This window comes from Pelecanus crispus, chromosome 20, assembly GCF_030463565.1.
Source record: "Pelecanus crispus isolate bPelCri1 chromosome 20, bPelCri1.pri, whole genome shotgun sequence".
NCBI classification, from domain to species: domain Eukaryota; kingdom Metazoa; phylum Chordata; class Aves; order Pelecaniformes; family Pelecanidae; genus Pelecanus; species Pelecanus crispus.
In genome coordinates, this window is record NC_134662.1 from 2,759,979 (window position 1) to 2,784,561 (window position 24,583).

General features: G+C 51.3%; 1 protein-coding gene across 1 annotated transcript in view; it reads left to right on the plus strand.

Annotated features, from left to right (window-relative positions):
• The first annotated feature begins 19,625 nt into the window (after positions 1 to 19,625).
• Positions 19,626 to 24,583, plus strand: part of ADAMTS10 (ADAM metallopeptidase with thrombospondin type 1 motif 10) — a 44,028-nt gene continuing 39,070 nt past the window's right edge. Inside the window, exon 1 of the mRNA XM_009485262.2 lies at positions 19,626 to 19,713. Coding sequence (XP_009483537.1) covers positions 19,626 to 19,713 — 88 coding nt within the window. The remainder of the gene's footprint in view (positions 19,714 to 24,583) is intronic.

Consider the following 24,583-nt stretch of genomic DNA (forward strand, 5'->3'; position numbering starts at 1 on the left):
TAGGAAATCCTATTCCTGGGATCATCAGCAAGCTTTTCAGAGACTTGGGCCCCTTCTCTTCTCAAGAGGAAAAAGGATGATGAAAGGTTGAAAATCCAAAAATTGTAAATATATCAGAAAGCATAACCTTGTAGATCAGTTTGTTTATTCCCCTGCCAGTGAAGGAGCCTTCTGCCTGATCCTTTCTCCAGTCCCCTCTCTAGTTCTGCCCATGTGATGGGTTTCCCTTGTGTCCCTGTGGTGTTTATTCCACAGCCCAACAGATCTGCCCATTAGGAAATGTTTTCTGAGGTTTAATCTCAACTTTCCTTTGTTCTAGTTTATTCCGTAACACCACGGACTGTGCTTGAATTGATGGGACTTGGAACTGTGCCTGTTTTCACAGAAAAGTGCAGAGCAATAACAGATGAGATGACAAAGAAATTAAGGGAAGTAAATGTGAGTTTGCCAGACGCCTCTTGTTTTTGAGTATACTTGCTGTTATATTTGTCAGTAGGAATTCTCTGAAGTCCTTCTCAAGTATTCGGAGCATTATTCAGCAGGTGCCAAGTATCCTAAGTCTTCCCACATTGCCACCGAGGCCGTTTAAAGAGAAACTTCCAGAGACAAGTTTTGATGTCATGTCCAGAGGTAAAGGGAAGAGAACAGCTGGCCCTGAATATTGGACTACAAGCCATCATTTCATCTTTTTCTGACCTATCTAAATCCGCCCTCCCAACTTCAAAAAGTATATGATGCCCCCTAACTTACAGCAGTTTTTTTCCTGAACCACTGGAGTAATCAGTGGAAAAGCTAGAGCAGTTGCACGATGAATTAATGTGGGCCTATTAACACCAACATTTCACAGGATCTCCCCTCCTGCCTCTAAACCCCTGATGCTACCAGGGTATGCGGAAAAGTACGCGACAAGGAACAAAGCAGCCATGTCGTGTAACCGCTACCCAAGATACCGACAGCAAAAAAAGTGCCTCTTACCTGGTTTGCAGGTGGGCAGGATGTCTTGTTGGGGCTTCGTTACAGCAATTTTGAAGAAAGAAAGGAAAGAAGAGGGAAAATGTTCTTCGGCGAGTGAGAAATGTGTCGATTATGGAAGATGAGAGGGGAACGGGCCACACCATCCAGTGAGCTGTCTGTCATTCGCTAACCTCCGTTTGCTCGTTTCTTTGAAATGTGACCTATTTCCTTGTTGCACAGGAAAGGAAAGAAGAGAAAATAAAAGCTGTGTAGCTCTGAAGAGTGAAAGAGCCCTGAGACCTTCTCAGTGCCAGGGCATGGGTCTCCTATGGAAGAAAACAAATCAGAGGAAGGCAGTGAAGAGCTGTCGTTATTTAAACAAATGTGTTGGGGGAAGACATTGCCTGGAGGGCAACACTGTCATCTTGCCCATTGTCTCTTCTTGCCCATTGAACAGACCTTCATGGGGAAGTGAGCCTTTTTGCACCAGTATCTCTGCCATACCATGGTGTGTCCCTTGGAAGTCACAAGGGGGTAAGGAGAGCTTAGTTTCTTTGGATTTGCCGCATCCAGGCCAGAGGCTACTGAGAAAGGCCCTCTGTGTAGGGCTGCTTTGGAGTGATGGTTTTTGACAGTCAAGACCTAGGCTCAGTAACCCAAGAAGCCTCTCCTAGACTGTTTTTCCTGCTCTGCTTTCTGATTAGCTCTTTGTAGTGCCTAAATGGCCATAACGCGAACAGCTGGGCTGGGAACCATCCAACACCAGTCCCACCAAATGGTGCTTATTTCTGGCAGGGTTTTCACCTGCTCATCAGGGATGTGTCTCCCTTTCCAGAAAGGAAAAGTTTCCATGTTTCATCACCACCCACGGTAAACAGCTCACTGCCACTTGACAGCTCATTAGCCTGGAAGAGATGGGTAAAGAGATGGGACATGGTTTAGTAGGCATGGTGGTGTTGGGTTGATGGTTGGACTGATGATCTGAGAGGTCCTTTCCAACCTTAATGATTCCTAGTTTTACTTTCATTAAAAAACAATCCAGCCACCAAGCCAGGAAACACGAAATTAATTATTACTCTACCCTTAACTGGTTTAGTGGTGGACTTGGTAGTGTTAGGTTAATGGTTGGACTGGATGATCTTAAAGGTCTTTTCCAACCTAAACAATTCGATGATTCTAAAGGGTCAGTGTTCAGTGCTAGCTTTTGGTGATTGGGGAGAAGGGTTACAGTGCTGTGACTTCTTTGTGCTGAATGCAAAGAGGTTCCCCAAATAGATGGATGGGGAATCCTAAAGCGTCTCGCTGCTGCAGGCAGACTCTGTACTGTAGAAGTTGGGACTTGGGCCCTCATTGTGGCAGGCTGAGCTTGCTGATGTTCAAGACTGACTGGAATAAAAACATGCAGTAATAGGGTTAGATATGCAAAATGCAAGCTATCCTTAAGCATTACTCAACTGTATGGCATTTCATTGCCAAATCTCCCTTGAGGAGCCCTTTGTTTACATTTTGACATGGAGCTGTACATGATGTTTACTCAGAAATTCATATTAAAGTTTTTTCCAAGGATAAGGTGAGATCCTGAGATAGAAGGGATGAGTCACTTTTAGGCAGTCTACAATGATGAAAATGCAGCATCCCAACACACCCAACCTTGCAGTGCAAGTAGAGAGCTCTCAATCCTGAGCCCTCAGCAAGGCTCACTTGCATATTTGTACTTTGCCCCAAATCCCCACAAAGTTTAGGCAATGTACAATGATATTTAATTGCTTTCTGACGGCTCTGCTTTCAAAGCTAGTGGTGGTTTTTTCAGGCTGGAGTTACAAGTTTGGGAGATACCAACCCAATTTTATCTAACACCTGGGATAAATTAAACTGAGTTTTACTGTTGGGCAATTAGTTTGCATGTGTCTACAGAAGTGGAAAAAAACCCATTTGTTTACAGCTGGTTTCACTTGCAGGTTCTCAATCTGCAGTATTTGGGCTACAAACAAAGCAGAGTAGTTTGTTTATTACAGCAGTACCTAAAAGACTGAATGGAGCGTTTGTTGTGTTAAGTACTGTACAACCATAAAAAGGGTTAGTCAGTGGCTAAGTAGCTAGTCCCAACATGGACTTGGGGCCAGGCTGTGATGTAGAGCCAGCGCTGGGAACTTTGCCCAGGCCCTGCAGTTTAGACATAGCAAGAGAGAGTTTCTTTTATTTTTATTTTACATACAAAATGGTTATAGAAAATTACCCCATCAGGCCTCAGCATCGTTCCCTATGCATTTTAATGGCAACCAGGACAGAGTTTGCAGCCTTATAAGCCTTAAAATGAGCACTGGCCTCAGTGTTGTGCAAGCTGGTGCTGCAGCTGGGCACGCTGGATGCATCTGGGCATCAGCCAGCACCACCGAGAAGCGATGGCACCAAGTTTGCCTGGAAGCATTGCTCTTTGCGCTTCCCCAGGGCTCTGTGCATCGTCCCTGCAGGGTTTCTACCAGCCTGGTGCTGAGCCTGGACCTTGCAGGATGCGAGCACGCAGCCTCTGCCACGTGTAGCCACAGGAGGGTGCAGTGTCACCGGGATGCTGAGCTTCGGGGACTGGGTCCTGGTGCTGTGCTGAGCACAGGGCACTCTTCCATCCCAGGAGTGAGTGAGGATGCAGGGGAGCCGGAGGGAGAGCATTTCAAGTGTCTCCTGGAAATGCATCATCATCTCATCCTAGAGAGACGGGAAGCAACTGGCTGGCACTGTTTGATGTTGGAGATGAATTGTAATGGCCGTTGGTTGCCTGTGAAACCCTTTTTTCCAGGCAAAGTCCAATACCCTCTGCCTCTTTTCTGTGAGTATCTGGTCCCTTTACTTTTCTCCATTTTGTGGGCTTTTGTGTAAGTGACAGGGGCCTTGGCTTGCGAAGGTGTGTGCAGCTCCGAGGTGGCTCCATCACCCCTAGAGGCAGGTCCAGACTGGAGTAAGACCTAGTTTTTGAGCTGAGCAGTTTGCATGACCTGGTACACGTATGAGAGGGTCCTCAGAGCAGTATTGCTTTTGGGTACGGGGCTGCGGGGGGGTTGGCCCCAAGCACACAGATTGTGTGTCCTTGCACATCAGGAGTCTCTAATGCTGTATCCACCATCCAGGAGGGACTGGAGACCCTGCACACCAGGGAAAAGCAAGCTTCCCTGGGAAGGCAGAGGGACAGGCAGCACCGAGCTGCTTGCTGCTGAACCAGGAAGATGGGCATCTGCATGGGCATCTGCAGCCTCCATCCCTCTTCATTACACACTGGGCATGTTTGGAGACAAGCTTCAGCAGACAGAAAGCCCCTGGTATGGCACCAGGCCACGACTGGAGCAATTAGTTTTTCCCTGGCCAGAAGCAGCACCATTCAGTGAAACCCCAAATACTTTGTTTAGTTGATCTTTTATGTACGCGCTTTGGGGGCTCAGACAATGGCTAGCATGGCCTGGGGAGGAAGGAAACCGCTCTTTCCACCCAGCCAGGGAACCGGCCAAAAATCCAGCCCAGCAATTGCAGTCCCTTTGAACTCAGTTTTCAAACAGAGAGCCACGCCTTTCCAGCCTGAATGCCCGTAAGGAAGAGTTGTCCTCCTGCTTGCGTTGGGATGCCCCGGGGGGCTGGGGCAGCACTGGGAGTGGAGCCGGGGGCTGCGGACTCCCACCGTCAGGCATCTACTTCTGGAAGCAAAGGATCTTTTTCCTTGTTTTCTCAGGGCTGTTAGGATGAGCATGCCTACCAGGCAATACTGAATAATTCGGGACTAGCAGAGGCTCAGGAGGTCCCTCCCGGGCATCTCCTGCTCAGGTCACGCTGCTGCGCCATCCAAAGAGTGGAGTTCAGAGGGTTTCAATAATGGTTTACACAAATTCATGGAAGAAAATTAAATGTTAAATGCAAATATACAGCTTCTGGCCTAGGTTCAGCCCTGCACTTAGTTTACTGATAGCAGAGGACAGAGGAGGATATACCACAAAAAGTAGCAAAGCTTCTTGCTTTTTTCTTAATCCCTTTTCTTAGGCATCCCATGGCCAGCATCCCATTAGGACGTAGGGCTGTCCAGGCCTTTCTGGCTTTTCCTTTCTCCATTTCCATCTAACGGTCAGATGCGCTGGGTCAGCCTGGGTGGCACCCAGGACCATCGCCAAGAGCGCCGGCTGCTCAGGCCTGCCCCAGGGCCACATCCTGTGGATTTGGCAATGTTCGCACCTAGAAGGGCCGCGGCAGGACACGCAGTCGGGGGGGTCTGGCTGTCCTGCAGACTTGGCACCCACACCGCGCTTCACAGGGCTGCAAACCCTCCCAGAGCCCCCCCTTTGCAATTTGCTCCTAGGCAGGCGGGGTCTCACGTTCAGGGAGCTTGGTCTAAGACTTAGGTTACGTCGTCCCCCAGCAACTCTTCACCCCCTTACTCTTCATTCAAGCCCTCTTATACTAAAAGGCTCCTTGGGGACGATTTTGGGGTCCCTCTGTCCCCGCTGACAGGCTCAGGCTGCAGGTTGGCTGCCTGGTGCTGCCGTCCCTTCCCTCTGTCCTTCCCCAGGGCCCCTTTCTGCATCCAGAGAAAAGCAGGGCAGCGCATGGCAATTTGGAAGGGCCCGTTTTTATAATATTTGCAGAATTGCCAGGTAATTCTCTCTTTACCAAGGCTCATATATTCAGCTTTCTAATCTCAAAGACAACTTCAGAAGGAAGAAGGAAATGAGCTCCTGCCCTTTATGGTTGCTTATTGTTTTATGTGTCCTGAGAGGGCTTTGTTTTTAAACAAGCAGTATTTTATTATTTGCAATGTTTATTCTTTACTTTAGAAATGTATTGTCCTCTGTGGGCCACTCCGCGGTGGCAGCAGAACAAGAGAAATTATGGCATCACAAGAGCCAGCAGGGCGAAAATGATGTAACTCGGGAGGGAAGGGACTTCTGAAAACATTAGCAAATTCTTGAGGGCTTTTTTACATTTAAAGCCGGTATCTAACATTACCATAGAGCACAGCTGCCTTCATTAAGGCCATTTCATCAGACACGCACTGGCTTTTTAAAAGCATTTTGAAAACTACGGTTAAAATGAAGGATGGGAGTGTTGTTCATTGTTGGGGAAAAAAACAAAAATCCTGGCTTGCTTTATCTGTTTTGTCTGCTGTCTGCCACCGTCAGCATGACCTCTTTGCTTTATCGCTTTTATTGGGATGTTTTATCGGCCAGGGAGCTGCCTGCATCACCTCTGGGGCTCTGCTTGCAGCCGGGGCTGCCCGGAGAAGATCGCTGCCTGCTCCTTTGCCGAAAGGCTTAGCTGATTAGTTTTATACTGTTGCAGGCAAGACCTGCCTTCTGCACTGATGTCAGCAGTCAGGGCGGGACTTTTACAGCCTTGTGGATTTGGGGATTTTTTTTTTTTTTTTTTTTTTTTTTTTGGATAATCCTGGCAAAATTCCTGAGCAAAGGGTTTTTTTTTTCTTTTTTTTTTTTTTTGAGCAGCCCCTATACATGCTGCCTCCGAGCCGCTCTCTTATTACTGCTCACTTCCTGAAAGGAGACTTTTTAGCAAAGCCTCTAGCTCCAGCGCTGCCTGAGTCTGACAGAAGAAGGTTATTGAGGAAGGCGACATAAACCCTCAGCCTGGAAACTTTCTGACACGCGCAGGACTGAGGGGGAGAGAGAAGCTTTTGGCTGCTGCTGGGAAAAAGAAAAAAAAAAAAAAGAAGCTCAAGGAATTAAAAGGGGGAAAAGAAGAAAGAAGGGAAAACACTAGAAAAGGTAAAATACTCTTTAAAATAATTTTTCCAGAGAAGACTCTTTGAGGTTGGAGTGGGGTGGTCTGGGGTGGAGGGAACGCGAATGTTCTTTGAAATCAGAACCGTCTCCCTGGAGAAGGAATGAGCCCGAAGAGCATTGCACGCTGGAAAAACATTTATGAGAATGAAAACCATGTTCACCCTTCTCCAACATTCAGAGTTTCCATAAAAACGCAGGGTTGTGTTTCAAAGTGTCTGCAGACAGCAGGAGTCAGGCATCTGCACTCGCGCGCTGTCTCCCTCGCCTCCCCCATCCCCACACCGCTCCACTTTTTTTATTGCATTAAGCCATCTGATTGCATGTTTGCCGCTCTAAAACGTAATTCTCTTACGCAGAGCTGCTGTGGGTGAAACTCTCAATTACAGAAAGCAACAGCTATAATCCCTATTGCAGAATTATACATTCCTTGCTCTCTTCATTCCTGAGAATAAACACATACAGCGCTCCCTCTCCCTCTTTCGCTGTCTCTCTCCATCTTCAGGAGCTGCCAATGCCTCTTTCCCTCCTGTATGATGTGGTCAGAGGATTATAAACTGTCTGCCCTGAAAAAGTTGCAATGTCATTAACTTCGTGTGCATCACCAGGCATTTGACCTCGTTGCACTAGTCATCTATTTCTTTGCTTTGATTATGTTTTAAAGTTTTTTTTCTTTAAAAAAGATCAATCCCTCAGAACATGTTATTTTAAACATCAAAGTAAATATTAGTGATGGTGAAATGCCAGAAGATTATCTCATTAGAGCTGAAGGAGCTGTGCTATAAATAGAAAGGAGTTTATAAAATAACCTTGGCAAATATCTTCCAGAGGGGAAGAATCAAACCAAGAGGGAAGCGCGGAGCCGTGCTGGTCAGAGCCGCGCTCCAGGGCAGGTACCCTGCTTCGGCGCCAGCCGCGGCTGTGCGGCAAAATTTAAAATTTCAGACGGAGGCTCGTTTTGGGGGACTTTTCTGGTCAAGCGTACAGAGGGATGTAAACCTCAGGGGGCGTTTGTTTTCCTGTTTCAGTCCATGCCAATACCCATATTGGCTGGAGATAGCTCAGCCACACCAGAGATCTGTTTCTTATTCTGTTCATTAATATTCTTGTTAGCAGAGCCCACGTGGTGACAGCGTCTGATCTAGTGCATGACGGGTGATAGCAGGAAGATTTTTGAAGCCTTTGTTCATTTCTGGTCTCCCCTGTGCTGCGGATGGTAGAAGGGGAAATGCTTTGTCAGGCGCCCAGGTGATTCCCCAGCCGGTGCAGGGGTGTTCCCTGCTCACCATAGCCTTGCCCAGACTAGTCTGAAATGCCTCTGTCAGTGAGGCTTCCTCCAGTTCTCGGGAGGTTGTTCCAGTGTCACGAAGTTTCTCCATATATGGAACATGCCGAGTGCTCCGGCTGCTCCATCCTCGGCTTCCCGTTGTTCCTGCTTCGCCCCACGGCAGCACCCTCTCCTTTCCTTCTCCTTAGATCCCTAAGACCTCCAGCGCTTGTTGGTGCGTCTCCAGTCGCTTTCCCTGAGCCGCTGCCTGTTGGGTGGAATGGGAAAGGTCCTGTCATCTCCTGTAAATCATGCTTTTCCCAGATAAGACTCAGGGGCTGAGCTGTTTTGTTTGGCAGAGGAAGACCCCGATAAGCTGCGACTGAGCGAGCAGTCGATGGGTGAAGTGCAGCCCTAAGGGAAGCTATTGCCTGCTCAACAGAAACTCTGCTAGGCATGCGAGAGGCCTTTTAAGTACCAACATGCAAACCTGTAAGATGAGAGGCTCTGTTATCGCTGATGGCTCACGGCCACCCAGGGACTGTTCCGGGGAGGAATAAGCGTGCTTATCATCACGTGAAGCCCGGTCCGGAGACAGCACGGGCTCAGCTGCCCAGAGGAGCAGCTCCATGGCAGGCTTTTCAGCGCAGGTTGCATCAGGCCCACCCAGGGGATGATTCTGTTCAAGCACTTATCTAAAGCTTATCTGAAACCCCCAACTCCAAAAACCACTTTTCTTGCCAAGTTTCCAGCAATTAGTTCATTCTAAGCCAGAAACACCGCAGGATGTGTTTGTCACGTCCTGTCCTGCCTAGATCTCAAGTTAACACAAATGAACTTAAAACAAACAGAATTTGGACCAAATTTGTCAAGTTTTCAGAAACAATTCACAAGTGATTTGGATGATGTCAGCTCAGATGTGCTGAAGATATGCAAGTCAAAAAATCTTCGCGTGCCCTCTCCACCATAGGAAATGTTTGCAGGGCGAGTAGTTACAAACATTTCCTGGGAATCTGTAAGCAGGTCGGATCTCATGCAGCAACTGGGGAGTGAGAAACATGGAAAACCACCAGCCTGGATACAGACTCATTTTTCAGCACTGAAGGAGGTTTTAAAGGGATACCATCAAAGCAAGTTTTCCCATCTTGGTTACTGTGAGTGCCTTCAAAAAACTCTGCAACCAATTCAAGAATTGGGAGATTCTCCACTGAGAAACTCCGCAAACATACTTTAGCTCCATCTGACTTCAGTGGAGCAATGTCAGTGGCACATGTTAAGTGCAGGGTCTCCGTCCGGCTGCTCCACTGCTGCTACTCTCTTACTTTCTGCATTCTCCCAGGCTGGCAAGAGAGTGCTTGGGGTATGCCATGGCTGACTATTCAGCGTCTTTACGCTTCGGTTTATCATCCCAAACCATTGTTATTGCTCTTGTGTTTCCTACTCTTCCATTGTAGCTTCATTTTTAAAGGGAAAATGAGATAAAATTAATCTATTCCTGTGCCATTCTGCAAATCCTTCTGAACTCAAACATTCATAAATGTTGGTTCCAGCTGAGCTGAAGTGGTGGGTGAAATCCTGGCCTCCTGCTGTGGGAGTTGTGCCACTGACCTCAACAGGACCAAGACTTCACACCAAAGTGGCTTCGGTCAAAACCACAGTGCAAAGGATGAGTTCGGTCCTATCGGGGTTAGTGGTTCTTCATTCCCTGGCCATGAACGAAGGCAACTCCTCCACGGCTGGGCACAGAGAAATGTACTCGGTGGCCTTAGGGCTGCAGCTTCCTCGTTAGGAAGCCACACGTGCTTGTGAGTCGGCATATTTTCTGTTGCACCCTGCCATATCCCATCAAATCCAAACCATCTGGGCCATATGTTTCCCTGAACAGAGAACCTGCAGGGAGGGAAAAAGGGCCCATAAACTCTCTGCACAACAGATCTCACAGAGCTCACTTAAGGGAGCCGGAGCCTGGAAACGATCTGCAGATCTTCCAGATCTGTAAGGGCTGGATGGAGTCCATAGCCCGATGTGGTCTGCAAGAATTCATCCTGCCGCAGACCTCTCCTGGCACGTTCCTCTGTGGTAACATGTCCTGGGGTCTGTGGGTGCTCGTTGGCATGGTCACGCTGCCTTGCGTGAAGGGGGCCCCAGGGTGATTGCATGGGGGGCCCCCCGTGCTCCTGCACAGACTGCTGCTTGGCCGTCACCAAAGCACTTCTCTGCTCGCCTTGGTTTGCCCTGCTGTGAATCGAAGCCAGTAGCATTCACCTGCTTGCAGGGAGGCTTTGAAAGGCAGGGAGGCTGCGGGGACGGCAGCAGAAGCTAGGCTGTGCGTTTGCGTTACCTGCACTCAGTGCCCTGGGGGGCTGGGTGCTGCCTGCACGCCTGCAGAGGGGGAGTCTCGGTCCGGGGGCACTGGGAGCACACAGCCCAGCAGGCAGCGGGGAGGGTCCAGCAGATCAGGACGAGCCCGCTCTCTGGCCAGCCAGGGCTCCTCTCCCTTTCTCTGTGTCACCACAATGCGGCCGCTTCTCTGAAAGGACACGTTTCTGATTTCCTGGAGGGACAGCGTGGTCAAAACTGACTTTGCCGCTTTAGGTTCCCACTCCACAGCTCACTGCATTTCCTCCAAGCCACTTCTGTATGTGACCCCCCTGAGACAGCCTGGGTTTTGTGATCCAAACCTGATCTAATGCCAAAGTTAACCCTGTTCTGAGAGTGGGGTGGGACCAGAGATCCCCTTGAGTCCCTTGCAACCTCAGTTATTCTTTAATTCAGTCTGGCAGGACCAAATCAGCAACGGGTGCTGGAGACGGGCAATGCTGTGGCTCCCTTCCCCTGTCCAGGACTGTGCTATTGCTGGGTGCAGCGTTAGGCACCGCTGTGCCGTGGGGATGCGGTGCCGTGGCAGTGGTAGAAGGAGCTGCTGATCTCTGTGCTCACTGCAGGTCCTACGGTGCTTCTCACAGCCCCTCTGGGTAACAGGAGTCACCTCAGATGCAATTCCTGGGAAGCTCAGTGGGGCTTTCTCGTCTGTGCAGCTTCAGCGGATGAGACTGTGCTGTACCGTGGATGCACGTGGTGTGGCAGGCAGTGAGAAGGGCTGTAGCGGGGCTCTGCCCTCCAGCATAGCACTTCCAGTCCGATGACCAGACACGTCTTTGTCGGAGGGTCCCAGCACAGGCACAGCGCTACAGATGTGTGGGGTATGGCCCTGCCCTAAGGCCAGCTTGACGAAGCAGTCAAATTCAGGGTGCCACGCTTGGTGTGTGAGCTGTGACAGGTCTTTGTAAGGTATAACCGTATAAAAACGTGCTACTGCCTGAACTGGGACAAACTGCGCATCCCTTTCTCAGAGCAGATCCCGCCTGGAGAGACCCGGTGGCGGTTATGCAGGTGAGTGGAGCTCAGTGTTGGCACAGGAGGGTGTTTGTCTTTATGCAACCCCAGGGCTCGGTGCCTTGTGTTGCTGTGTTGTGTAAGCACAAACACTGCTGAAGGGCTGCTGCGAGAGCCAGCTCTGCTGGGATGCAGATGGCTGCACTGGGCTGTTGCAGTGGCTGCGTCTGCTTCCCTGCCTGCTCAGAGGTGTGAGTGCTCCTGGCTTTTCTGAGAGCCTGGGGCAGTTTCCTGGCATCCTGAGCACAGCAGAGCCGTGTTGCTTGCTAAATGGTGGTGCAAGGGGAGCAGGAGGAGCACGGGCAGAGAGCTGCTTGTGCAGAGGCCCAGGAGATCTGGATTCTCTCTTGGCTGCACTGAACCCCGCAGAGAGAAGGGGTAATTTTATGAAGGGGCAGTTTTATGGAGCAGAAGGCAGTCACGGAGATGCCAGATATAAAACCAGCATTCGTGCATGGCATATCCAGAGATATCGGCAGTGCACGATGGCATACAGAGGGGCGTGTGGGTACCAAACACAGACGTGCCTGCAGGTAGTGTGTATCCTCGTACAGCTAGCGTGTGTTCTCATGCACAGCCGCACACAAACAGCTGCAGTCCTGGTCTGCATGCATGCGGATGACATGTGCGTACTTACATCCATGGTGCGTGTGTGTATTTGGCAGGGGCACTGTATGGTCAGCGAGACGCACTTTCTTTTAATGACTGCTCGGTTGTCTTTTTAATTCTGCTGTTTTGTGCATGGCCAAAGCCAGCAAGGAGAGTGGTGGCAGGGGGCCAGCAAGTCTGGGTCACATGGAGTGGCTCCAAACTATTGCATAAGTCCTGTCTGAAAGTGGACCTGCTTGGTGGAGTCATCTCCTTAAAGCAAAAGAAGTCCAAGGCTGGGAGCATTGGGTTGCTCGGTAGCCACCTTATGTCTGGCTGAAGTTGACTGGTCTAGCGGCTAGATTTGGGCTCAGCTCTGGGGCTCGCACTGCCCCAAGCCGAACACCTCTCCCTGATGATGATATGAGCTGGCACTTCTCTCATGCTTTCCTGTTGAGGACCTCCAAGCATTTTGCCACACTTGGAGAAATGCAATGACCCCAGCTTTCCAGATAGGGCCAGATCCTTATGTAACAGAGAGATAGTATTTCCAGAAAGCAAAGCAGTCGGTGTCAGAGAGAGGTCGGTGCTCCCAGCTCTCCACTCACATGCCCTCGCTTTGTCATGGGTTTCTTGCCCCTTTGCTGGTGAAATTAAAGATCCTGCTGGATTTTGGAGAGGAGTAAGGGGGTAATTCAGTCATTTCCTCACTAAGATTGCACTGAATAGACTTGACCGTAAAACAATTCTCGTGTTTTTTTTAAAAAAAAAAAACTCCCACACAGTACTGGAGTGAGCCCAAACCCCTGTGAAGCTTGCTTGTACAAAGGGATAGAGGGTGTGCCCAGCTAGAGCACAGCAGGGCCCGGCGTGGAGTGCAGCAGCGAGCCTTTGGGAGGGAGCTGGTGGTCCGAAGGCAGTGAGGGTGTTCCCCTGCTCACCCAGCCTAGTACCGGGTGCTGACAGGGGGACGGAGACCCGGGCTCAGACCCGTCACCTCCCGGGTTCAGACTGGCAGCATCAGTCTGGATTCCCCACGTTCCTGGTGAGCGCCTTTTAACAGTGTGAAAGCAGCATCTCTCCTCCAGGTCTAAATTTGACCCCAGAGGCGCTGGGATGGGTGTCTGCAAAGAGCCACTCTTAGGGTGAGAGGAAGCAGCCCTTACAAGCGAGGGGGGCTGCAGCGAGTGTCGTAGGTCCCCTCTCAGCCCGGTGGATGCCAGCAAGAAAGGGAAAGGTGAAAGCCCTTGTCTTTACTCCACTGTGGGCTTGGTAACAGGAGCAACCAGAGGGATGGCAAGGGGATCCTAAAGGGTTGCTGTGGAGCAGCGCAGGCAGTAACCATCCCATGGCTGGAGGCTGCTGTTTTCTGGTGAGCAGTGATAACTACGTGTTTCTAATTCTTTGCTTGCCGTGCCCCCAGAGAGGCCAGGCTTGGAGCAGCAAAGCAGATTAAGGTTCAAGCTCTTGTTTTCGGTTCTGCAGACCTGTGACTTTAACCCATTTTTCACATTCTGCAGCCAATGCTCCTAGCAGTGAGCTGCTGATTAGTTAATGCTGACTTTTCCATTTTTAACCCATAATGCTACTCTAGAGCTGAGAAATGACTTCCCAGTGGAAGTCCTGTCATGCTGGCAGGATAACTGCAAAAAGACTTCTGCCATCTGCAACTCAGCATGTTTTCAACTTAGCAGTCCAGCCAAATATTTTGTCAGGAATATCAGGACGGTCTCTTGCTGAAAGCTGGGGAGGTCTCGGGAAGCTTTGCATCCACCCGCGTGCTCGCCGCCCGCCTGGCCTCTCACCCTCTGCCGCAGGAGGTGCAGCACGGCGCGGCGGGAGCGGTGCTGTTTACTCTGTCCTCAGGAACGTGCAGGAACCTGCCGGGAGCTGGGGTGGTGACTGCGCACACATGAAATGCCCGCCGCCCCAGGGGAGCGCGGCGGCCCAGCAGCCCCCGGCCGGCAGCAAGCACGCAGCTGCATCGGCGACCCAGCGCACGGAGGGAGGGACCTGCCCATTGCCATACCCTGGGGTGTGCAGAGGCACGGTGATGAGGGGGAGGGAGGTAGAAATAGTGAGAAGTGATTTGGGATTGATTTCAAGGACAGGAGGCAAGAGCGTCGTCGCTGGCGTTCCTCATCCCCTGTTGCCTTTGCCTTCCCCTCCTTACACTGCAAATGGCGAGGAGAGGCTGGAGGCACTGGTGGAGATGGGAGAGCTGGCGGTACGGAGAGCGGCTGTGTGCAGTGGGGGGACAGCAAGGAGAGCTCCCCTTCAGCCATGAACTGCAAACAGGCCCTGTCCGTGCCCGGCTGTAAGGGCTGAGCTCTGATTTCTTGCTACATAAGCGACTGGCTGACATTGCCCGCTCCTCCAATCTGGACCAAGAAGCCTGCTAAATAGGCATGCAGATCAGTTGCATGGAAGTTGATGTTTGATGGGCGGGGTTGAAAATGCGAGAAAACGACTGATTTTCCTTGAAGACTCTGGTTTTGGTATGTGTTTGTTTTATATCTGGCTGGAGCCATCTGACTGTGTGTTTTCTTATGCTGAAAAGGCTGGCCTGGGTCACTGCGGGTGGCTTTCTGCTAGCCGCCTTTGGATGCGTGCTGGAGACCTTGATGATGGAGGTGGCCACTGGCACGTGCAGCTCCCTGCGAGGCTGAGCACACAAAGGTACCATTGAGTTGGCCCTGGAGACCCGGGCAGGGCTGCCTTCGGCCGCTGCCTGGCAGAGCTCACCAGAGCTTTTGCTTTTAAGACATTCCAGTCCCCAATTAAACGACTTCCTCAGCCCTTACGCTCTTTGTGAGCTCCCCGCTGTGTGCTTGCTCTCGCAGGGAGGTGGAGATGGGGTTGGTGGTCTTGGTGTCTCCTTGCTCTGACCACACTTGCCTCTGCGGGTCAGGCAGCAACAGGCATGTGGCAGCTTTCTGAGTGTCCCCTGAGCAGAGCAGCGTGGGCTGAAACCGGGACAATGCCTGGAGACCCGCGGGGAGGAGTTGTCCTTCTGCCTTGCGGCAGTATTTGGGAAGTAGATTTCAGCCGAGGGTTTACAGCCAAAATTGCGGGCCTCCATGAAGCAGCGACAGCAGGTGAGAAGGGGGCTGTTTTTTCAGAAAACACGGCAATCTTGGGATCAGCATCCATGAGCTACAAGCACTGCAAGGTTTGCTGTGGGTGCAGTGGGCAGCTGTGATAACAGGCAGTAGGTAACAGCGCACTGCGTGGAGCAGGGGGTCCGTGCAGGTGGTGGGCAAGGCTGAGAAATCTGGTGATGCTGCTGCCAAGTGCCTCTCCATGGCACTGGCATGGCCCAGGAGCCACACATCCCAGCACCCTGCAGTCCCCACCGTATTTAGCTTGGTTTCCAAAGAGAAAAAGGCCTGTGGAGCAAGCTGTGTGCTTGCAGATCTTTCCCCCGATGATAACTTTTGAACTGGTAGGACAATTTCAGGTTGGAGTGGATGGAGGAGCAGAAATCTCTACAGCGCTGTGTTTGCTGGGGCTGTGCATGCTGGCCACGTAGTTGACCACCCGCGGGGTCTGAAGGCCAGCTCAGCCCCTTGGTGGGGTCAGGAGGGAGCCGGGGCCGAAGCTGGCCAAGCTGTGGGACGTGGTGTTGCAATAACCCCAGCGCGGTTGGGAAGTGCCGGTACCCGGAAGAAAGAAGAAATAACCGTGAGAGCCGGTGACTTTCATTAATTCATTAACGCTGTTGCTAATAGCACAGCCCAGAAACACTGTTCGGGGTGAAGCGGTGCGGCTGCAGGGCACGGCTCTCGCTGCTCGCGCTGCTCGCGCTGCTCGCACTGCTCGCACTGCTCGGAGGCGCTGCACGGCGGGAAGATGTCAGTGGAAGAGCCGGGGGCTGGGGGGATGCGCTGCAAGTATTTCCTCCCACCAGGGAAAGCTGGAAGCAGAAATCTGTGTTTGTATTTATTTCTCTCTCAAAAAAGGGAAAAGGACACCTGAGCTCATAATTTGCAAAACTTGGATGAGAAACCTGGAAGCTGCCAGGCCCTGCATCTTTAAAAGCAGTTAAATTCCTCTTCTCTGCACTAGGAGGCACCTTGAACCTTCCTCTTGGCCCTGAGCAGAGCCCATCTGCTTCCTATTACCTTCCCATAAAACTGCCTCCCTGGCCAAAAAGCCGGGCTTTCAGGGAATTCTGTCTGCAGCCCCGATGTTGAAATTAGTAACAGTTGTCATCTGTTTTTCTTTTTTCCCTCTCCTCTTTGCTTTATTCCAGCTTGAATTTTAACCCTGCTCCCCAGCGCTCCCCCTTCTCGCGCGTTTTTGGTGTGGGAAGAGGCAACCTCGAAGCCGGCATCGGCCCCCGCTCCCCTCGTCCCCGCCGCCGCCGCCGCCGCCTTGCGCGGGCGGCCCGGCCCACGGGTTCACGCGGCGAAAGCCACCTTGGCGCGGGGAGCGGGGAGCGTCAGCCGCTCGCGGGGCGCCTGCCAAGGACAGCGAATTCCTCGGGAAGGAGCAAACCAGAACCGGCCCAAGCGAGGGAGGCACGAGACCGGAGAGGTCACGCCGCGCCCCGGGCCTCCCCGCGGCCCCTCCGTCCCGGCCCGCGAGACCCCAGCGTCCCGCTGACCCCCGCGTGGGCCTGGGCTCCCCGGGCTTCTCCGTGCCTGCCGGTCGCTGCCGCTCGGAGAGCAAAACCTGAAAACTGAGGTTATGGAAAACTTTATACGTATTGAAGCAGCCGCGGAGCCCACGCTCCTCCGGCTCTCTCCTCGTTGTTGCGGGTCCTCCTCTTGCAGCAGACGGGCTCGTCAGGGTCTCGGAAGCGAAGCGCCGCTGGGAAGGGGCCATGTTTTCCTTGCCGCGTGTGTGTAGGAATCAAAGCCGGGCCCTTCCCCCAGCCCAGCTTACGGGAATTTTGCAGCTGTAATTCCTGACATGTGCTGCTCCAAACATGCCTCCTTCCCCCAAGGTCGGGGCTGCGGGGTCTCGGCGCCTGCAGCTCCCTCCCAGCCCCTGCTCCGGGGGATGCTGAGGAGCTGGGACTGAAGGGGAAGGGCAGAGGGATGAGGAGGGCACCCGGCCGTGACTGCCGCAGCTCAGGGTCGCGGAGGAAGGACAGGAAATAATGACAGCCTTGAGGAAGTGGGTTCAACAGCTGGAAAACAAGAAAAATTAGTAGTGTGAAGCCCAGGAGAAAATATACTTCAGCTGAGTGGCTTTCTGTCCACAGACCTTGGAGCCGTGACAGGATTTAAAAGCTGGAATCTCGAGCTTTAATAGATGCTGAAAAATGCTGACTTAGGAGAGGGCCGCAGCACGCCCGGCTTTCGTTTCTCCTTCTCCCTTTCCCAGTTCATTTCCCGCAGCCCCGCAGGGAGCAGGCACAGAGCAGCTCGCAGCAGCCGCGGTGCTTGGCCGTGCATTGCTGCAGCCCCAGCTCTGCCCTCTCTGCGCCGCAGCCTGGGGGTGATGCTACAAAGGATGCTGTCACCAGGTGGACGTGGCCTCGTGGACCCGTAGCGCTGATCTCAGCATCCTCGTGTCATGGTGGAAGAGGGCGGAAGAAGTCCTGCCAACCCTCTTGCCTCCACTGCCTGCTTCCCTTTACCTGTGGCTGGTCAGCAGAGCAGCCCGAGACGAGATTTAGACAGTTTTTCCCCAGTCAGGCAGTTTATTCTCACAGTCGCTGATCACGTGCGCGGTCTTCAAGGCTGCTGTGGCGGGTGTTGTGTCCGGGCTTTGCAGAAACCAACCTGGCAAGTGGCACCAGATGTGACGGGGAAGAACATCCCAAGGCCTCACTGATGGTCTTTGGCCATCTGCTTTAACTGTAAATAAATAGTTAAAAATCTTGGCATTTAAAATATGAAGCTCCAAATGGTGATTTAAAGATGCACGATTAATCCTTCCAATGTTTCTGCCTGGTAGGGAAAAAACATTGATTTATTTAGATTAATTATTGGGGGAATCATCTCTTTGGTTTCTTCTTGTACCTCACCAACGTAGTCTCTGGTGATGGGTGTTATTCCAAGCCCCCGCAGCACAAATAACATTAACTGCATAGTAAAGATGGGAAAACAGAAGTAGAAATAAATTGCAGACACCCCTGGGGACACAAGGTGAGGGGGAGCGTGGCAGACCTGAGGAGGAACTCGGCTCTCCTGCCCTGCGCTCTAGCCAGTGTTTGCTATTTAAAACACACAAGAGCAGAGCGAGGCAAGGGTTAATGACGTTATTCCGAGCGTTACCTTACTGGGATGAGGACCACACACATGCCATGGCTATTGACACCTTTACAAAGAACACCATCCTCCCGTCTCCATCCGAGCCTCACCTTCCCAGCAGCTCAGGAGTGTCCGTCCTGCCTTTCCCTGCGTGCTCCAGCACCGTCTGCTGCTGTGCAAGTTGTTGCTGCATCGCCGGTCCGAAGTCAGACTTCAGCATGTATTTATCTGTTGCCTTTGCAGGAACTTTTGCATTTTGCTGAGGGGCTGTTCTCGAGCAGAGCGTCGCTGTTCAGATATCTGGGATTCTCCGGGCGGTAGTTAGGTATGTGGCGTATTCGTTGCATACGTCATCTAATCGCTGGATAGAAACGAAAAACCACAGGTTTTATGCAACTCTCCAGCACTATGTGAGTTTTGTATAATTGCCTCAGACTGAGTGGAAATTATCTGCAAGCCAAAAATCTTTCACTGAAGCAATTAGCAAATCATTTTAAATAACAAATACAATTGGAATCTCACGATCCATTTGTGGATAGAGCTGAGGGTAAGGGTAAGTTCACTGAATGGGTCCTTTGTTTTCCGTCACGTTTTTAGGTTTAGCCAACACAGTCTGAGAGCAAGTGTGCTTCTCTCAGTGCAGTGATGGTCATTAAAGTGTTTTTTAAAGCCAGGGGATCTGGAGTAGAGAGGATTTCTAGGTTGCTGCTTACTAGCATGCTGCTAATGGTATTATTTCGTACTCTCCTTTAAGAGATCAGGTAGCTGTGACCAGGTCACTGTTCAGTCTGCGCTTCCTCGTGGGCATTGCTGCAGGACAAAGGGTTCCCATTTATTCTGAGCTCCTTTCTTCTGGTATAAGGTATACAGCAGACCTTTAGTGCCGCTGTCAGAGCGGTGCAGGGGCTGCGCCAGGAGCAGAGTTCACCCCTGGGAGAGCAGCCGGGTGTGCAGTGTCCCTGTAGCAGGATAACGTGGCTTTCCGATGCTGTGAACTGATGTGGTTAATTGCATTTGCGTTTGCTTCCCGTCCTTTTCTCCCCTTCCTTCTTCTTTCTTTCCATCTCACTCTTCCTTTCTCTAAGATTGGGCTTTCCTCGTTCACCCTGCACACTATTTTCTCCCTTGTGTCCTTCTCCTCTGTCCTTTGTTTCCCGTCTCTCCTGTTCACTCATCCCTACCCTCTCCTCCACAGGGGCAATGCCACCGAGAGCCTGCGGTTCGAATTAGCCCATGCTGACCCCGCTGCGCTGGCCCGGGCACAGCACGCTGCAAAGACACCGTCGGCCTTGCTGCTTTGGGGAGAGCACGGAGCGGCCGAGGATGCCTGCGGAGGGACCGAGGACTCCTGTCTCTACATAAGCGGTGGCTGAGGGAGAGACATGTTGGGACAGCGCCCTTTCAGCTGGCACAATACTCCCTGCACTGAGACAAGCATCGCTAACCATGGCAATAGCTTGGAGGCTTCTCACATGGACTGTCATCTTCACTGCGGCTGTGTGCAACTTTCCCGGTTACACGTTCCAGTCACAAGGTAGGGATCGCTGTGGGGAGGGGAGCTGGATCCACACCACCTCTCCTGGCAGAAACCCTCATGCTGGCCCCGGGGGAGGTTATCAGGGTAATGTTGTGCTGGGAAGTAGGTGGAGACACCCTGAACTCTGCTCTGCTTGCTGTACTGCAGCAGAGCTCCTCCTGCTGAATTCGCAGGTGTTTTCCATTGACCTCAGAGGAAAGGATGTGTTTTGCTCTCAGATGTTACACTCCTTGACTTTTTTGCAGGATTCAGAGCAGTAGGGTCTGTGTAAGATGGGAGCCACGCACAGGCTTAGAAAGCAAAGGCAATGTGGTAGGAATAGAGGAAGCTCCCCTTCCACTCGGGTGGAGCGGCGCATCCTCGGATGAATAGAGGCTTTGTTACGAGGCGGGCTGTGTGCGTGCGGCTAGCCGGCGCGCTTGTGAGCAGTCCTCTGCGCGTGCAGGGATGGAGGTCTCTGCTGGAGCGTTCAAATACAGCTGAGTCTGGACAGACGTGTGCTGCTGGGGGAGCAGTTTTAGTCTGTGCGCACATGTTTCTGTAAGTGCTACCATTACTAAATGCTCAAACCTGCTCAGGTGTGAGCACTTTGTACCTGTCTTGTATGTCTGTGTGTTTCTAATGGTCTTGTGTTTAAATACGGAGCCGCACATGCAAGTGATTGCAAGGAAAGCAGAATGTGGGTCTCTTGTACGTAGATTTGTGCCTTTGTACATGATTTTATTCTAGGTTGGGGAGTGAAGGGACTGGAAAGTTAGGTAGACTGCTTTGTACCCAACCTAGAGTACAAATGCAGCACCGGTATTAAGCCATGTAACTGCCCTGTGTTATCTGCCTGTGCTCTATTTGTGCAATTTCTTAAGAGGCAATAGGAACACTCCCATCAGGCACCAGAGGTAAGAAGAAAGGGCTCTGAAGTTAGACATTGATCTGTGCAAGGTGTTAAAACCTTGGCAGCATACTTACACAGCCCTAATCCTGAAATACCACGTGTGCCCAGATTAATTGTAGTGGGACCAAAGTCGGCAATGTACCCAGGTTGTCGAGTAGTGCAGTGCCGTCGGGCTGTAGTTACCATGGCTGTGGGTTGTCTTGCAAAGCAGAACTGGAAAGAGGAGCAAAGGCAACCGAAAGCCATGCGCCGTCCTGGATCTGAACACACTGTCGTTGCTAAACGTGGGGCACTGCCGTACTGCAGCTTGCGCTGGATGAAAGGAGAGGCAGTCAGACACAGAGCTGCGTGCTGTGCAGGCGCTGTGCAACGTGCAAGGTTACACAGGCAGATTTTCTTGAATCTGAAACAAACACGGTTTCTGGTCCTTTTCGCCAAAACCTCTGGCAATGCCTGGGGTGACTGTTCTGGGCTTCCCGCATCTGTCAGTTCACACCTCTCTCCATCTGCAGCACCATGTTCGCAGCGCAGCGACGCTCTGACAAGGATTTTGCTGCCAGATCGCCTCCATCCTGACTCACAGCAGCTCAGATCCTCCCTCGCTCACAAGCCCCCGCACCGTTTGCTAATACACCTTGGTCTAAACCTGAGGGCTCACCAAAATCACAGTTAATGCGTTGTGTTCTCCTAGATACTGGCTTCCCCTGAGCAGGTCTGGGGAATGAGTCTCAGCCCACGACGTTGCTGGGAGCGTGGTGCCGTGGGAGCACCAAGCCGAGGGTTGCAGCCAGTCCCCTCCCCAGTCCCGAGGGTCAGGCTGCCCCGTGGGCCCCCTTGCTGTCAGAGCCCTTTTTTAGGCTCCCTGCATCTGGAACGGTTGGCGTCAGGCTACTGATGTTACTCAACGCTTCTCTTCGCCACGCTGCTGAGATAGTAAGTACATAATCCTCACAACACCCTTTCGAGAGGGTGAAACGCTGTTATCTCCTCTTAGCAGTTGAAGGCATGGAGAATAAAGGCCAGTGTTTTCAACACGCCACTGATTTTGACCAAGTGACTTGCTCCAGTTAGCAGTGGAGCAGGATTCACGTGCCCCGTATGCACGACTCCACATCAGTGTATGTATTTTATGCAGGAAAAAGATTAAGTTATCATAGTCATAAGCTGTAATTATCTTTGTGGGAAATAGCAGCCCAGCATTGAAGGCCTCTTCAAGCCAGCAGAGATGTAACGAGAGTCAGATGTGACGTGTACACTCAGGCTGCAGTTTTTAACAATGCAGAGAACAGCAGCTGAAACAATTGACCAAGGATTCAGCACATGCCCACTATTGCTGAATGGTTTTTAAATCAAAAGGAAATTTTCTGCTAGTGCCTTAGTTTAACCATAGTGATAGATTAGATGTTCTCTGTTGTATAGAACGTTAGGTGAGGCTAATCTCGCTGCTCCCGGCTCACATGTAAACCGATGGACCCTTGGAGGATGTAGTGAAACTGGCACAATGCCAGGGCAGCCTGAAGCCGTGGGATCCTGTAGCATTTTCCATAGCCATCCCTTAGGAATCGTGTCTGGGCTGCAGCTGGGGCTCCTCTTTGCTCTGGTGACAAGACCAGAGCAAACATCTGCTTCCGTTTTGTCCTTTAAGCAGCTCTGTAACGAGAGAGGCAATGGGACGCATACAAGGAGGGGACAACATCCTCCCTCCTCCGCTTTCACCTTCCCTCTCTTCTTTTTGTTCATCTTAGCCCTCTACCTCACCTGTGCCCTTTCCCTTCCTCTGCCATCCCTGCCGCTGCAGATTTGTGCTCCCCTTCCACCAAAAATGGGACAGTGAGGTACCTTTTCCTGCACCAATCCTTCCTGCTTCCCAGCTTTCTCCCTTGTCCTGTCCTGGGAGGTCTGTGGTCCTCCAAGGGTGCTCAGTGTCCTGCGCAGCCATGGGCAGGTTTTCCTGGAGAAAGGCTTTTTATAGCATCTCTTCCAAAGCAGTTTGACAGCTCTCTGGAAACACCAGGCTGCTTATCACCAGTGCGAACCCTTCTGATACAGTGGGTGCAGTACTGCACATTTCAGGCCAAGATCTATTAATACATCATGAAGCGGCTGAGAGGGCAGAGGGAACATGATAGCTTTTCTGGAAGGAAGTAAGGAAGAGCCAAACAGTGCTGCTCTTGCTGTTGAGAGCTCCTAGTATGGTCTGTAATATGGGAAGCATGAGCAAGGCACAGATGAGCAAATGAGGGAATAAGGAACATCTGTGATGTTGGGTGGAATACACGGGGTTAGGGAGTAAAGACGTCCTCACCTCTTAGAGCCTAATCTAATCTTTTACATTTTTAGATGAGAGGAAGGAGCCAGCTGTAACACTGGAAGAGTACACTGACTTCTTCCTTGTGCTGAAACTCTCTGTTACTTTTTCCCGTTTGTGCCATCCCCACTCTAAAGCATCGCTTCCTAAAACGTTCATCTGATGCAGGGCACTGCTTTTAGATCTTTCTTCCTGTGCCTCAGTTTCCAGAGTGACACCCCCAGGCTCTGCACACTTTTTTTCCTCCTGGACATACCTGGCGCATCAGGATTAGAGACTACAGCCCAGGGTCTTAGGCCCTTTCTAGCCACTGCGTGTGCAAACCTCCTTCCGAGTCACTATTTTGCAAGCCCATGTGGACTGCATAGAGGGAAAAAGAAAAACAAGACACTTCCGATAGCAAATTTTTCCAAGCCTGAGGTCATTGCTTAAGTGCAAATAGTCACTCTTGTTTGCCTGGCTGCATTGCACGCGAGGCGGTGTGATGCAGGAGAAGCTGGAGCACAGGAAGTTAAAAAACTAATAATTATTTCTGGCTTGTTGAGACAAGGGAGAGGTGCCAGAAGTGCTTATGGTTTGGAAGGATGGGAGCTAACCCCTAAACCCAGCTGGTGGGAAGGACTGTCCCATTACCAGTGGCCAAGGAAACCACTCTGTCAGGCTCCCACACTGGAAAACACACTAGAGGAAAAGGAAACTTTCCAGTGCTGCCATGTGGTAAGAGTGTAATTTGGAGTCCAAATTTATGATGGCTAGGAAGGCTTTGAAGATGGGTGCTGTGGAGCCAGGCAAAATGCAGCCACCCTGGAGCAGCCTGGCCTCTCCCATTTGCTTAGGAAACAACTACAAATAGGATGCAGAAAGCACAGTAAGAATATTCCAGAGTGAAAAGAGGGCAGATCCTCTCCCACTCCATGAGCAAACTTCCATCCACGAGGAGTTCAGAAGAACACACTGTGATGGGGGGAGCTATCCTGTCCAGTGCGTGACTTTTTACCTCTTCCAATGAAGCCTCCGGTACTGAGGGCTGTCAGAGGCAGCTGGACCTCCAGTCAGATCCAGTCTGGCAGTCCCTGTGACATTTTGCTTGGAAAATGAGAAATTTCTGTAGATGTTGCAGAGTGCCAATTTCTTTGGCAGCCAAAAGTGTTGCATTACCATGTGAGTGCAGGCAGACGTTTTGGACAGTGACCTTGTCAGAGCACATTTCCCAAGTGGTACGAGACAGGCTCAAAAACTCAAGTGCCCCAAGAGAAGGTGCTAAGCCAGGCTGATATGATAAAGAGCACCAAGCTGGTGAGCTGGGAAGGCAGGATGGTGTCATAGATAGAGACCTGGCTGAGGAATCAGGATGTCTGACTTCTTTTCCTGCTGCCTTTTCAGCACAGCTGGGGAATTCTGGTTACCCTCTTTCTTTGATTGCAAGATTGGCATTGCAAGGACATTGTCTTTGCGCCTTTTCGGAGGACGCCCAGTATGTAATGCACAAATGGAGCTGTGATCGGGGAGGCTGGTATGATGCTGTTATTATGTGAGTTATCAAAGCAGAGTTAGCAGGTCCACGTGGCAGCTGTAGATGTTCTGAAGAACCCCGCAGTTCCTTAACAAGACTGTCTTCTCCTGAGACATTGTCGCCCCAAGGTTCATTCTGGCTCGTTTTGAAGAGA